Source organism: Heterodontus francisci, chromosome 6 (assembly GCF_036365525.1).
Source record: "Heterodontus francisci isolate sHetFra1 chromosome 6, sHetFra1.hap1, whole genome shotgun sequence".
NCBI classification, from domain to species: domain Eukaryota; kingdom Metazoa; phylum Chordata; class Chondrichthyes; order Heterodontiformes; family Heterodontidae; genus Heterodontus; species Heterodontus francisci.
Genome location: NC_090376.1, coordinates 58,248,453 through 58,263,443, shown reverse-complemented (window position 1 = coordinate 58,263,443; position 14,991 = coordinate 58,248,453). Strand labels below are relative to the sequence as shown.

Sequence of the window (14,991 nt, the reverse complement as noted above, 5' to 3'; positions counted from 1 at the left end):
GAATTGGATAAATACTTGAAGGAGAATAAAATTGCAGGGATATGGGGAAAGAGCGGGGTTGTGGGACTAACTGGATTGCTCTTTGAAAGAGCCAGCATGGGCCTGATGAACCAAATGGCCTCCTTCTATGCTGCACTATTCTGTGATTTGCCTGACGAACAGTATAATCCATTGTATGTGAATCCCTTTGAGACATTTCTGAGATACATAAAGCACTCCATAAATACAATTTATTTCTAAATCTGACTGACATTACAAAGTTTTGGCTGGAACTCTGCATGATTCCTCAACTTGCAGCTTTTGCCAAGAGCAAATTTAACAAGCATCACAACCCTTATACTTACCTTTAATATTGAGCTCCATTGCAAACTGTAATCATGATGTCAGTTCCTCCTTCGAATCCTTTGATAAACTGAGAACCCTACCCATGCAATCATTAGATTTGACCTTAAAGTATATGACTATATCCCCACATGTGAACAGCCCCAGCTCTACCCCTGCCAATATTATCACATCACTAATTTAGCTTCTTTTCAATTTTGTTCACAAAGAGTGGACGTCTCCTGATCAGGAAATTAATTGCTGAAAAACTGAAGATTCCTTGGAATGAAATTCAGCTGCAAAGGACAACAAAAGGAAAGCCATTTCTGGCAAATCCTGTTCTTAACGTAATCCCAAATTTTAATTTCAACATCTCACACCAAGGGGATTACACTGTTCTGGCAGCTGAGCCTATTCTGCAGGTTGGTGTAGATGTCATGAAGACTGATTTTCCAGGTAAGAAAACTTGAAATCTCCAATGTAGATAAATGAAATTGTTGCAGAACAAAATATTTTTTCACATTCTTTCCTCCCTCTGATAAAACTCCAGTAGGCAACAGCAATTCTGGGGATAGTCTGCACTACTTCACCTTCTTTGGTACCTCTGCTCAAATAGAAACTTCTGCTACCCTCCATATCTTATACCCTATTCAAGAATAATGATTCTTGGCCACCTTTTGAGCTCCTCTGATGGGTTTGGCTTCTGATCCATACAAAAATCATATAGTGCAGTTTTTTTGGAATTATCTCCATAAACATAATGTTCAATCTTTCTAAATATTTTTGTAAATATATGTGTAACTATGGGAGACTTGGTTCTAATTTCTTGTTTTATCCATGTCTTGGGGTTGGGAGCAGATTTTCTCCATGTGTTAGTTCTGGTAAACATGCACATAAAGAATACTTTCACTACATTTAGCACTCAGGAAATTTTCCCATGGTTCCCAAAAGATAATTACCAAAAATGTGTGGTAGATGATAGTAATACTGCAAAGATGCATACTACTCATGTAAAACCAGAAGAGATGATGTGGTTACCATAGAATCATATAAATTTACAGCACTAAAGGAGGCCATATGGCCCATCATGTCCATGCTGATAGACAAGTAGTCATCTAGACTAATCCTACCTTCCTGCTCTTGTTCTGTAGCCTTTTAGGTTATGGCACTTTGGGTGCATATCCACGTACTTTTTAAATGTTATGAGGTTTTCTGCCTCAACCAACCCTTCAGCCAAGTCCCCGCCACCCACTGGGTGAAAAAGATTTCCCCTCGAATCCCCTCTAATCCGCCTATCTCTTATGCTGAACCAAGGGGAATAGAACCTTCCTATCCACTCGCTCTAGACCTGTCATAATTTTATATACTTCAATTAGGTCTCTCCTCAGCCTCCTCTGTTCCAAAGAAAACAACCCTAGCCTATCTAACCTTTCCTCAACTAAAATTCTCCAGTCCAGGCAGAATCCTTGTCAATCTCCTCTGTACCCTCTCTAGTGCAATCACATCTTTCCTATAGTGAGGTGACCAGGACTGCACGCAGTACTTCAGCTGTGGCCTAACTAGTGTTTTATACTGTGCCAGCTTGACCTCCCAGCTCTTATATTCTATGCCTTGGCTAATAAAGGCAAGTATCCCAAATGCCTTTTTGACCACTGTTACAACCAGGTGAGAAAGAGGTCTAGGGTTCCCTTTCAGCTTTCACCTGGTCTTACTGTAACAGGGTTTAATTTTAAACACAGTGCTTTTAGCTCCCCCTTGGTGAATCCTTGTTCACCACTATCCAATTATAAGGCAAAGAAACCAGCACAAACAGGCTTTCTTAGGTTTAAAGAAACATAGAAACATAGCAAAATAGGAGCAGGAGTAGGCCCTTCGAGCCTGCACCGCCATTCAATACGATCATGGCTGATCATCCAAACTCAGTACCCTGTTCCCACTTTCTCCCCGTATCCCTTGATCCCTTTAGCCCTAAGAATTATATCTACCTCTTTCTTGAATATATTTAATGATTTGGCCTCAACTGCTTTTTGTGGTAGAGAATTCCACAGGTTCACTACTCTCTGGGTGAAGAAATCCCTCCTCATCTCAGTCCTAAATGGCTTACCCCTTATCCTTAGACTGTGACCCCTGGTCCTGGACTCCCCCGCCATTGGGAACATCCTTCCTGCATCTAGTTTGTCCAGTCCTGTTAGAATTTTGTAATTTTTAAAGAGAAGTTTGAAATTTATTAAACTTCAAGTCTAATTAGGTTAACGCCTCTTTCTATGCCTTAAACTTTCTATGATTCCAGCACCAAAAATTAACTATCGTAAATGTGGGATCTCATTCCTTCAAGTTACAAAATGTTTTGAGATTTAAAAAAAAGACAAGTTTTACATTATAATTCTTTTTCTTTCTGTCTCTTTTTATCTCTCTCTCATAATCCAGTCGTCTTTCCCTCTCTTTATTCCTCTTACTGCAGCTGTTTTGGCACTGAATTCATCCCTTTAATTTACCCTTCTCCTCAGTCTTCCTGTTCATTTCCCATCGGTAAATCTATTCAGTTCAGGAGATATCTTGCCCTGTTCACTCAGGTCCCAGATGCCCTGTTTCCCTCACTGTGGAGTTATCAGTTCGCACTTTCAGCAACTTAGTAGACAAAACATTTTTGAGCTGAAGTATGCAGGTGCAAACCTAACTAACAGCAAACGCCTTTAGGTGCCCTACTATGGCAAAATCTGGCCCAATGTGTTCCAAATGGTTCGTCTTTTTCAAAAAGATCCCAGAATTCTATTTATATTTTTTCTCCTTTCACCATCGTGCACTTTTGTTCTTCATTCAGTGTGTCTTGGGTGCTGATTGTAACCCTGTATTTAAAAAAAAAAGTAAAAGCTGAAATAAATTTAAGGAAAATAAAACAGTAAACTGTAAATATGGTGGGATTAAGGGAACCATCTATTGCAGGGCAACTGGATTAACAAAATATTCAGGAATATCTCATTATTGTTGGCCAATCTTCCATTGAGAAATTGTATTTGTTCATCTTTGTCCGGTTGTGGTCATAAACATTTCAGCTGGATATTAACTGTTCCTTCTGCTATAGAAAGTAAGAAAACTGAGAGTCTTCCAACTAGTAAATCCAAAATCATGCTATGAATCATAATTTAATCCTCATTAGTATTTTACAATCAATGTAGAGAGCTCATTTTTAAAAGAAATCTCAAATAGTAGTTCCCAGAAGAATTCTATAGTTTTCCAGATCTTCAGTAACATAGTTGCATTAAAAATTGGATTGCAACAAAAATTGGGTATTTTTGTCAGTGATTTGAGCTCTTATGCTGGACATTTGTTTCTTTGTTTAAAATAGGTTGTTTGAAGCAAGACACCACCCTCAAAATGGCTCTGTAGCTGCGTGCTGGGAGAATGCCTGTCTTTAAGCTTTGCATGAAGTAGTTAAAACATATTTGATTAACTGATATGTATCTGGGATAGAGTCACTAAGCATAGCCATGAATCAGAAACAATTAATGTCCATCCAGATACCCTTGACACAGGTACCATAGTCACCATAGGTGGTTGTCAGTATGTCTTATGGCACTTAGAGTCATAGTTATACAGCACAGAAACGGGCCCTTCAGCCCATTGTGTCCATGCCGGCCATCAAGCACCTAACTATTCTAATCCCATTTTCCAGCACTTGGCCCGTAGCCTTGTATGCTGTGGCGTTTCAAGTGTTCATCTAAATACTTCTTAAATGTTATGAGAGTTCCTGCCTCTACCACCTCTTCAGGCAGTGTGTTCCAGATTCCAATCACCCTCTGGGTGAAATTTTTTTTCCTCAAATCCCCTCTAAACCTCCTGCCCCTTACCTTAAATCTATGCCCCCTGGTTACTGACACCTCCGCTAAGTGAAAAAGTTTCTTCCTATTTAACCTATCAATGCCCCTCATAATTTTGTATACCTCAATCATGTCCCCCCCTCAGCCTTCTCTGCTCTAAGGAAAACAACCCTAGCTTTTTCAGTCTCTCTGCATAGCTGAAATGCTCCAGCCCAGGCAACATCCTGGTGAATCTCCTCTGCACCCTCTCCAGTGCAATCACATCCTATAGCGTGCTGCCCAGAACTGTACACAATACTCCAGCTGTGGACTAACTAGCGTTTTATACAGCTCCATCATAACCTCCCTGCTCTTATATTCTATGCCTCGTCTAATAAAGGCAAGTATCCCATATGCCTTCCTAACCACCTTATCTACCTGTGCTGTTGCCTTCAGTGATCTATGGACCAGTACACCAAGGTCCCTCTGACCTTCTGTACTTCCTAGGATCCTACCATCCATTCCCTTGCCTTGTTAGTCCTCCCAAAATGCATCACCTCACACGTCTCAGGATTAAATTCCATTCCTCTGCCCATCTTACCAGGCCATCTAATAATCTAAGGCTTTCCTCCTCACTATTTATGACCACCAATTTTCGTGTCATCATCATGTTATCATACTCCCTATATTGCAGTCCAGTTTTCAAGATAAACTGCCTAGGTCTTGTTTTGGTCCTTTTTGAAGTTGGTACTATATTGGAAGGGTTTTATGGGTATAAGAATTGTAACGTTTATAATTTTCACTTAGCTGCAACAGAATCAAAAACTAGAAGAACCTCACTCCTAAGGAAATTTACACTATTTCAAGACAAAGTGTTCAATAGGAGTTGGGTGATTTCTCCTTTTCCAAGCCTTTGCCACTTCCAGACTTGACTATTCCTCCCACCCACCCCCATCCTCCACCCTCTGTAAAGCTCAGCTCATCTAAAATTCCTATATCCTTTTCCACACCAAGTCCCACTCACCTGTCACCACTGACCTTGCTGACCTACATAGGCTCCTGATTCCATAATTTAAAATTCTCATCCTCGTGTTTAAATTTCTTCTTGGCCTCACCCCTGCCTATCTCTATAACCTTCTCCACCCCAACAACCCCCACACCTGAACACTCTGTTCCTCTGACTTTGGCCTTCCTCCTCTATTTGCCCACCGTTGGCAGTCATATCTTATCCTCCTTAAAAGGTCAAGCTTTTGGTCACATCCTACTGTCTCCGTTTTTGGCTTATGGTCCATTTATTTCTGATTATGTCTCTGAAATGCCTTGAGATGTTTTTGTACATTAAAAGCTTTGCATAAATGTAAGTTATTGTCTCAGCAATTTTGGTGGGTAAGTTTTACAAGAACAAGGGTACAATACACTAACTTATTAACATTGGAGGTTTCCTAGGGTTCTAGTACATACTGGCAGTGAGAAGGGTTAAACACTGGCAGTGAAAAGTATTATACACTGATGGTGAGAAGTGTTAAACACTAGCAGTGAGAAATGTTACACAGTAACAGTGAGAAGCATTATGCACTGGCAGTGAGAATGAGAGCTGTTACACGCTGGCAGTGAGATATTTAAAAAAAAAGAAAAAAGGGCGGCACAGTGGCGCAGTGGTTAGCACCGCAGCCTCGCAGCTCCAAGGACCCGGGTTCGATTCCGGGTACTGCCTGTGTGGAGTTTGCAAGTTCTCCCTGTGTCTGCGTGGGTTTTCTCCGGGTGCTCCGGTTTCCTCCCACAAGCCAAAAGACTTGCAGGTTGATAGGTAAATTGGCCATTATAAATTGTCACTAGTATAGGTAGGTGGTAGGGAAATATAGGAACAGGTGGGGGTGTTTGGTAGTAATATGGGACTAGTGTAGGATTAGTATAAATGGGTGGTTGATGTTCGGCACAGACTCGGTGGGCCGAAGGGCCTGTTTCAGTGCTGTATCTCTAATCTAATCTAATCTAGTCTTGGTGTGAGCTCCCAAATTCTGGTAGCACTGGGAGATGTCTGCCAGAGTTCCAAAGTACACTGGGGGGTAAGGCTCTAGGGATACTGAGGTAGCTTTTCAGATCACAGGAGAGGGATCTCGGGGTGAGAGTATTCCAGAGGAAATTCTCAAGGCCTAGGAGCAATGGGCCTGGTTATTGGATTCAGGAGCAATCAGGAGGTTAATGAGCACTCGTAGTGGCCCTTGGGATCTAGAACTGAGGGAGAAGAAATCCAAGAAGGATGATCCAGGGCTCCAGCAGGACTTGGAAGAGCGGAGGGACTTGGAGCATTGACAAAATTTGTGGGGAGGCGAGGAGACGAGGTCTAATACCGTTGTGAGGGAGGGGCCTCGGGAATGGGATCTATACTGCCATTGGCCCCTTTTGCACCTTCAAACTAGAGGCCTGCTATCTGACCCGAACCCGACGACGTGTCGGGTCGGGCCCATCTTCCGGGGCCAGCCTTCGGGCTCAGGTCGGGTCGGGCCGAGTCCAGATCGAGTTGGGTCAGGTCGGGCTGGACACACGGTAAGTGCTCTGTTGGTAAGTATTAAAAATAAAAAAAACTTAGCTGAGCTGGGAGTCCGGGATGAAACTGAGTCTGCACAATGAGCGAGTGACGTCACTATGCCGTCTTGTGCATGCACTGCAACTTCTTACAGGTTCGATGTCAGGAAGGTAAGTAAACAGATGATCGGGTCGGGCCAAGTAGAGGCGGGCTCGGGACAAAATCGGAGGGACTCGGGCCGGGTCAGGCTCGGGCCTGCTGTGGTTCAGTCGGGTTTGGGTCGTTTTCTTTTTCCCGACCTAAAGCAGGCCTCTACTTCAAACCTCAACCCCATGCATTCCTACATGTCAAGTATCCAGCACCAATTTGCTTATTGTCAGCCGATTCCTATCTTTACGTTCTTATCTTCAAACATTTAAGGGTAACTTTCTTGCTTGTTAAAATTAATGGCAAGAAAACCATGGGGTAGGATTGTGTAATTTCCTGATGCATACTCCTGGTGTTTAACAGGAGTGTGTTATTAATGAGTTTACCAACTTATATAATTTTATTGAACGGAGATTTCCAAATGCAAACAGAAAAAAACTCATAAAACACTCGCTCATCATTTATGCAATTTCTAATTTTTACATATGGAAAAAGACTCGATCTTTTCTGAACCATTTTTTAATTTAATGGTACAACCAAAAGTGACCATTGACCTAAAAAAAACACTATTCCATTTCCTTCTCTAATTGGCACCAAAAGGTCCACAGTAACAGGTAATGCTATTCCCGCATGCTGCATTTGTTTTTCTGTGAGTTATTAGCAGGAACACACACTTGTAATATGCATTTAAAAAATCATTTGCCTGAAATAAAAGTTTTCATAATTCAAACTCCAGTTTCTTTTAAAGTCTTTTGGGAAAAGCAAGGAAATTCCCAGATCCTCATGAGATGATGAAACATACCCTTCTCCTTTTCAGCCCTTGTTCATGTACAAATTCTGCAAACTACATTATCAGAATGCACAACTGTAAACGAAAGTCATTGCTTAATTGTGAAATAAAAATTTGATCCTTAAGCTTTTGAGGCAGGCTGAGGCCTATAAATAAAAGACAAAATAGTGTATAAATTTAATACTTTTGTGCATTATGTAATTTTCAATTTTTTTGATTTTTGTTTAAACCCTTAAAGCATTAGGAATCTCCGATACTAAGAAAAATTGGCAGATCAAAAATTTTCAAAACAAATTTTCTCCACAGTGCCACCTGCTGACCATGCTTTTTAAATTTCAGAGTCATAGGCCTTTGTACTGAAAAATGTGGCAGAGCTGCAAGCACCATGGGCAGTTGCAAATGTAATGGGATGTACCTGTTTTAGTCTGTAAAAGTATTTTCATCTAAGTTTGTCCTTGCATATCATGGGATGAGAGTGTCGCTGGCAAGGCTGGCATTTATTGCCCATCCCTAATTGCCCTTGAGAAGATGGTGGTGAGCTGCCTTCTTGAACCGCTGCAGTCCATGTGGTATAGATACACCCACAGTGTTTTTTTCCCCTGTAGCAATTTGATGCGACTGAGTGGCTTGCTGGGCCATTTCAGAGGGAAGTTAAGAGTCACCCAAACTGCTGTGGGTCTGGATTCTGTGCAGGCCAAATCAGGTGAAGATAGCAGATCTCCTCCCCTGAAGGACATTTGTGAATCAGATAGGTTTTTACGCCAATCCAGTAATTTCGTTATCATTATTACTGAGACTAACATTCTATTCCAGTTGTATTAATTAATTGAATTTAAATTCCCCCACCTGTATGGTGGGATTGGAACTCGTGTCTCTGGAACATTAGTCTAGGTCTCTGGATTACTAGTCCAGTAACGTTACCACTATGCTACCCTTCCCCATGCATAGCTTTCTTTTGCATTAGGTTAGATTTAAAGGTATTCCGTTTCTGTTCTCTGTTGGTAATATTCCTATCTAGTAGGGTTGCCCTTTCAGCCTGATTTAAGTCCTGTGCATTTTAAAATCCAGACCTTGCATTAAATTCTCTGTACCTTTGGCTTGTGTGATCAGTTTGAATCTAATAATATTGTGGTCGCTGTTGCTCATGTATCCTCCCACATGGAGGTCTGTTACTACATCGGGATCACTACTAAAAACTAAATCAAGTATCTGATTATTTTTCTTACTCAAATGTTATGTTAACTGTAATGTTTACAAATCATTCAGCTGTCCTGTCCTCAGTACTAGATGTTTCATCATTGGATGACTCAGAAATTAAAATCTCAAGAGATTACTTGATCCACAGGTCCAAAGTATGCTGGACAACCACCCACCCAAGGTACTATTCAAAGAAGAGCAGACAGTTCTGGTCTCTTGTCCAAATTTTCTCAGCCAACACCACCAGAAACAGATCAACTTGTCATTCACTAATTGGTCATTTATCTCATTGCTGTTTGTAGCATCATATGCACATTTGCCTACACAACATTGTTACTACACTTTAATCATTCTATCTGAGTCACTTAGCAACATATCTGAGGTATTTGTTAAAACATGGTCAATATAGCAACAAAGATTTTGCATTTTTACTAAGTATATGTGAAAGCAGGCAGGTGATATGTTTCAAATGAGTCTACTTCAGCTGCAGATTCTATTTGGGACATGGTGCTGCAATTCTGATACCCTATTTCAATTCCTGATCAGTAAACTGCTTCATAGAGAGGAGGAAAAATTAATGTGACACACTGCTGGGTTTTTTTTAACATTGTTTTTTATTCAGCCTAGAGCAACTTTACTGAAAGCCTAGGATCAACTCTGCTGTCCTGTTAAATAGTGGGCTGCTCTGGGAACGGAACTGCTTTTGGTGGAGAATAGCATGATGGCTGCACAATCATCTTGATGGCTGTTCCTACGAGGAAGCTCGGGCCATGTTTGCCCATTATTACATTTTATAGATGTCAGCTTTGGCAGTGGAGTAACACTCTTGTCTTTGAGTCAGAAGGTTGTGAGTTCAAGCCCCATTGCAGGATTTGAGCAAGCGATTTTGGTTTGCACTCTAGTACAGTGATGAGGATGTGCTGCACTGGGGAAGGTGTTGTCTTTCGGGCGAGACAATAAACTGAGGTCGCATCTACACTCTCCGTTGGATCCTATGGCACTATTTGAAGAAGAGCATGGAAATTTTCCTAGTCTTCTGGCCAATGTCTCCCCCTGAACCAACATCACTAAAAAGTTTAATTGGTCATTTATCTCATTGTTTGTGAGATCTTGATGTGAGTAAATTGGTTGCTGTGTTTCCCAACATTACAACAGTGACCACACCTTAAAAACTAATTCATTAGCTGTGAAATGTTTTGGGGCATTGAGATCTTGACGGATGCTATATAAATACAAGTTTGTTCGTGCTGTCTATAGTTTGTCAGTAGTTGGGGTAACCAGAGAGGAAAGAAAGGAAGAAGAAAATATTTTGAAAATAAATTCATAAGCTCAAGTTTTTTTGTGTCAAATTGAAAATTAAATACTTGCTGGAATTTTTACACTGAAATGCAAAAGGTTTAAAATCACAGTTTGTTTGAAACTGTATTCCCTTACAATAATTAAGGGGTATTACATGTTTCTTCATAATTTGTTACCAGAGTAGGGATCAGGAGATTCCACAAGATGGTGCCTCTGAGCTGCAATCATGTATAGCTCCATCAAATATATACTGCAGTATGCGACAAGTTTCACTTGTCAGCTGCTTTGTCATTATTGTAGATCTGAATATTACTGTACATTTTGCAATAAAATATATCAAGTTGAAGTACAAGAAAACGCACTATCTGAAAAGGTCCTAGGAGTCTTAGTAGACTTCACAGTTAAGTAATGCAGAACAGCAACGAACAAAGCTAATAAAATGTTAAATGATGCTGCCAAAGCAGTAGAAAATAGATCAGAGGCAGTTGCAAAACTTGTTCAGACCACAGATTGAGTACGGTGTCCAATTCTGGTCGCTGAGACGCAAGCAAGACATTCAAGCACAGGAAGCAGAGCCGAGAAGAAGCGTAAGATTTTGTGTCAAAGAGAAAAAGGAAATTATTTATTTTTATAGCACCAGGACATCCCAAAGCACCTCACAGTAGATTACTTTTGAAGTGCAGTCACTGTTGTAGGGAAATGTGAAAGCTTATTTGCACACAACAAAGTTCCACAAGCAGCAAGGACATAAATAAACATTGTATTAGTGATTTTGGCTGAGAACTTCCCTGCTCCTCTTCAAATAGACAAATCATAGAAGAGTGCAGCACAGAAGGAGGCTTGAGATCATTTATATCTACCTAAGAGGACTGATGGGGTCTGGATTTAATGTCTCATCCAAATGATGGCACCTTTGACAATGTTGCTGTCCCTCAGTACGACACTGAAGTGTCAACCTGGATTCTGTGCTCAGGTCTCTGAAGTGTGGCTAGAACCCACAACCTTCTGACCCAGAGGTGTCAGAGGTACCCTGAGCTAAGGTCTGTTAATGAGATACTGAAGCAATAATGAGGTGTTTCAGTCAGGAAATAAGGTCATCTTCAAAATATTTAAGATTGTTAATGGAATGGAAAGGTAAACCCAAAATGTTATTTAAAGCTATATAGTTAGAGCAGGACAAGGAGACAAAAGGGAAAATTTTAACCCGCCAGGTTGGGCAGGTGTCTGTACATGCGGCAAGTTAAAAGAGCAAAACGCAACAGCATGTCAGGAACCCAGCAGGAACCTGTCAAGTTCCACATTTAACTGGAGTATAATCATTAGCGCATGAGATACCCCCATGGGACAGGCAGGTCTGCTATTAACATATTCTAAAAGGCAATTGAGTGCAGTTTTAACCCTAGATCTGTCAGTGCATGGGTTTCCTGGGCGTCCTGGAACACGCCAGGTAAAACCAGGCAGGAGGACAGCGAGGATTGATTGGGCTGATTAAATTGACAGACTGGAAAACCTCTAAGTACTGAGATATGACAGCTGCTTTTTTGCCTAAGTGAAAGGCTTTTGCTCGCAGGGCTTGTTCTGAGAGTGTGCTTTCACTGCTTTGGAGGTGATTTCCAAGCCTTTGGCGGTAATTTCTGCTATCTTGGAGTTTTTTTACTTTTGATCTGTACTTCCCAGCTTTCGCAACAGCATGGAACCCACTTATGCAGCTCTACCTGGACCTGTGATGAGGAGCAGCAACAGCTTTCTTTTCAATCACCTGTTGCTCCACAAGACCAGAGGGGATGAGCATGGAGCTCCAGCTCGCAGGAGGCGATACCCTTAACAGAATATACAGGCAGAGGATTAACATTTTTGGACAGGACAGAGCACCAGAGCTCAGGAGGCTCAGACTTCCACATCAGATCGTTGCTGATATTTGCAGCCTCCTAGAAGAAGACCTTCTGCTGAGTGGACCAGGTGGGCACGCATTGCAGGTGATTGTCGAGGTCACAACAGCCCTAAATTTCTTCACCAATTCCTTCCAAGGATGTGTTGGTGACATTTGTAGAATTTCACATTCTGCTACGCATAAGTGCACCTCCCAGGTGACATGCCATGTTTGCCAGGGCAGCCAATTATGTCCACTTCGCTATTGATGAGGCCAGTCAGAATTGGAGGGCCCATGGATTTGCTGCTCTGGCTGGTTTCCCACAGGTACAGGAACTCATAGAATGCACACATGTGGCATTCAAGGCACTCTCAGATCACCCAGCAGTATTCATCAATTGAAAAGGATTCCACTCCACCAATGTTCAGCTGGTGTGCAACCACTGAAAGATCATTTATGCATATCTGTGCAAGGTATCCTGCAAGCTGCCATGATACCTTCATTCTGAGCCACTCATGTCTCCCACAGATTTTCACACCTCCAAACAGTCAGTGGATGGCTCCTTGGAGTCGTGGGCTATCCTATAAGGAGATGGCTGATGGTACCTTTCAGGAGCCTGCCACTAACGTCCAGGAGGGGTACAACAGAAGTCACATGAGCACAAGTCATTGAGCAAGCCATTGGGATGCTGAAGATGTGTTTTAGGTGTCTGGACAGATCTGGGGGCATCCTTCAGTATTTGTCAGTAAGATGTGCTGAATGCAGAATGATAGTGGTGTGCTGCACTTTGTACAACTTAACACAGCAGAGAGGGCTGGGGCTGAAGGAGAGGAAGGGGGATTCCTGTTCTGTATCTTTGGAGGAGGAGCGGGAGGAGGAGCCTGATATGGTAAGGGCATCTGCAACTCCTCACTCAGCTGCCAGGGATGCCAGGATGGACTCAATTCTGGGAGACTTTAGAATTAGAATTAGACTTCAGCTAATCTGAGGCAGTACAGCCATCTGGCACACCAATGCTGAATCCTTCAGCCCCCAGCACAAAGCAGTCGCACAGTCAACAACCCATCCCTCTCACTGAAACATATTAAACATTCATTCCTCTACCATCAGCGCATAGTGGCCAGCAGTGTGTACCATCTGTAAGATGCACTGCAGCAACTCGCCAAGCTCTTTCAACAGCAGCTTCCAAACCCATGACCTCGACCATTTAAAAGAACAGAGGCTGCAGACGCATGGGAGCACCACCACTGGCAAGTCACACACCATCCTGATTTGAAAATATATCGCCGTTCCTTCACTGTCGATGAATCAAAATCTTGGAACTCCCTCTCTAACAACACTGTGGGTGTACCTGCACCACATTGACTGCTGCTCACCACCACCTTCTCAAGGGCAGTTGGGGATGGGCAATAAATTCTGGCTTTGCCAGTGATGCCTGCATCCCATGAATGAATTAAAAAAAAAGTGCTTGGACCTTTGGGAAGTAGAACTGACAAGCTGAGAGGGTTCTCAGTTATCATTGTGCAGATTGTCATTTTTCATTGCCTGCTGACATCAACTTGAGTGGGTGGTGTAGGCCATGTGGCTATGTTATATTTAATTCTGTCACCAGTTAACTGGGAGACCTTCATTCTCCATTGGTAATGGCCATGCATGCCAAAACTGCTGATCTCCAGTGAAGAAAGAAGCAAGCCATGAGTGTGAGAAATGGAATGTGTTGAGAGGATGGAAGAACAACATTTGTAGAGTCACTGTGAGCGATGGGTGTTACATGACAATAAGATGAGGGTGAGTTCCCTTGGTGGCTGGTCGGATGGGGATGTGAGGAGGTGCCTTGAAAGAAAGGGATGGTGCACCTATAAGTAGTGCTGTGCAGGAAAAGGCTAGGGATTTGAGAGTGAGGGGGTTTGCACTTGAATATAGCATGTCACTTATCTTTCCTGCCCTGATGAGGTCATTGAACCTCTCGCAGCACTTTATCCACACTCCTGCAGCTCGCCTCCTCTGTCACATTTAGCCACGCCTGCTTGGTGTCTGAGGCTTCTTCCTCCTATCTGCTGGGAACAGATTTTCCCTGTGGGCCCTTACAGCCTTCAGCATGACATTCAGGGATGCATCTAAAAACCCTGAAGCAGCCTTCCCTCGTTGACATTATCTGTCAAGTAGCTGTCTCTGTCTTGACACTTGTAGAGTGCTTCCATTCTGTAATTATCTACTGACATGTTTACATTGGTAGTTCCCATTATAAATGTGGATATAGGAATTTCTATTAAAAAGATTGATGAGAAGTAAGTGCAGGCGTAAGATTTTTTTTATTCGTTCGCGGCGTCATTGGCTGGGCCAGCATTTATTGCCCATCCCTAATTGCCCTTGAGAAGGTGGTGAGTTGCTTTTTAATATTTTTTAATATATGTATAACAATAGATAGCAACCATGATGAGATTTACTGAGGTCGGGTTGGGTCCAACTCTAAGCTACTTCCACATAGCATTTCTTGGCACTAGTGAACATTGGCATGCTCATCTGCCTGGTGGGAGCTTGGTTGTGCCACCAGATCTTTGGCAGCTATGCTGTTTGGGTGGGATTGAACATGTTCCAGATGCTTAGTGCACAACATATTGACGTTCAACAATTTTGTTAATTATATATAGTGTAATTATCTCAATTCATTCCATCTTCGCTGCCTCCGGAGAATACTTGGCATCAGGTGGCAGGACCGTATCTCCAACACAGAAGTCCTCGAGGCGGCCAACATCCCCAGCTTATACACACTACTGAGTCAGCGGCGCTTGAGATGGCTTGGCCATGTGAGCCACCTGGAAGATGGCAGGATCCCCAAAGACACATTGTACAGCGAGCTCGCCACTGGTATCAGACCCACCGGTCGTCCATGTCTCCGCTTTAAAGACGTCTGCAAACGCGACATGAAGTCCTGTGACATTGATCACAAGTCGTGGGAGTCAGTTGCCAGCGTTCGCCAGAGCTGGCAGGCAGCCATAAAGGCAGGGCTAAAGTGTGGTGAGTCGAAGAGACTTAGCAGTTG

The 14,991-nt window shown here is 42.5% G+C and overlaps 1 protein-coding gene across 3 annotated transcripts in view; it reads left to right on the top strand.

The window, feature by feature from the left end:
- Positions 1-14,991, top strand: part of aasdhppt (aminoadipate-semialdehyde dehydrogenase-phosphopantetheinyl transferase) — a 73,397-nt gene that overhangs the window by 11,883 nt on the left and 46,523 nt on the right. For all 3 annotated transcript variants that reach the window (XM_068033744.1, XM_068033746.1, XM_068033745.1), the window contains exon 2: positions 552-777. In XM_068033744.1, coding sequence (XP_067889845.1) covers positions 552-777 — 226 coding nt within the window. The remainder of the gene's footprint in view (positions 1-551; positions 778-14,991) is intronic.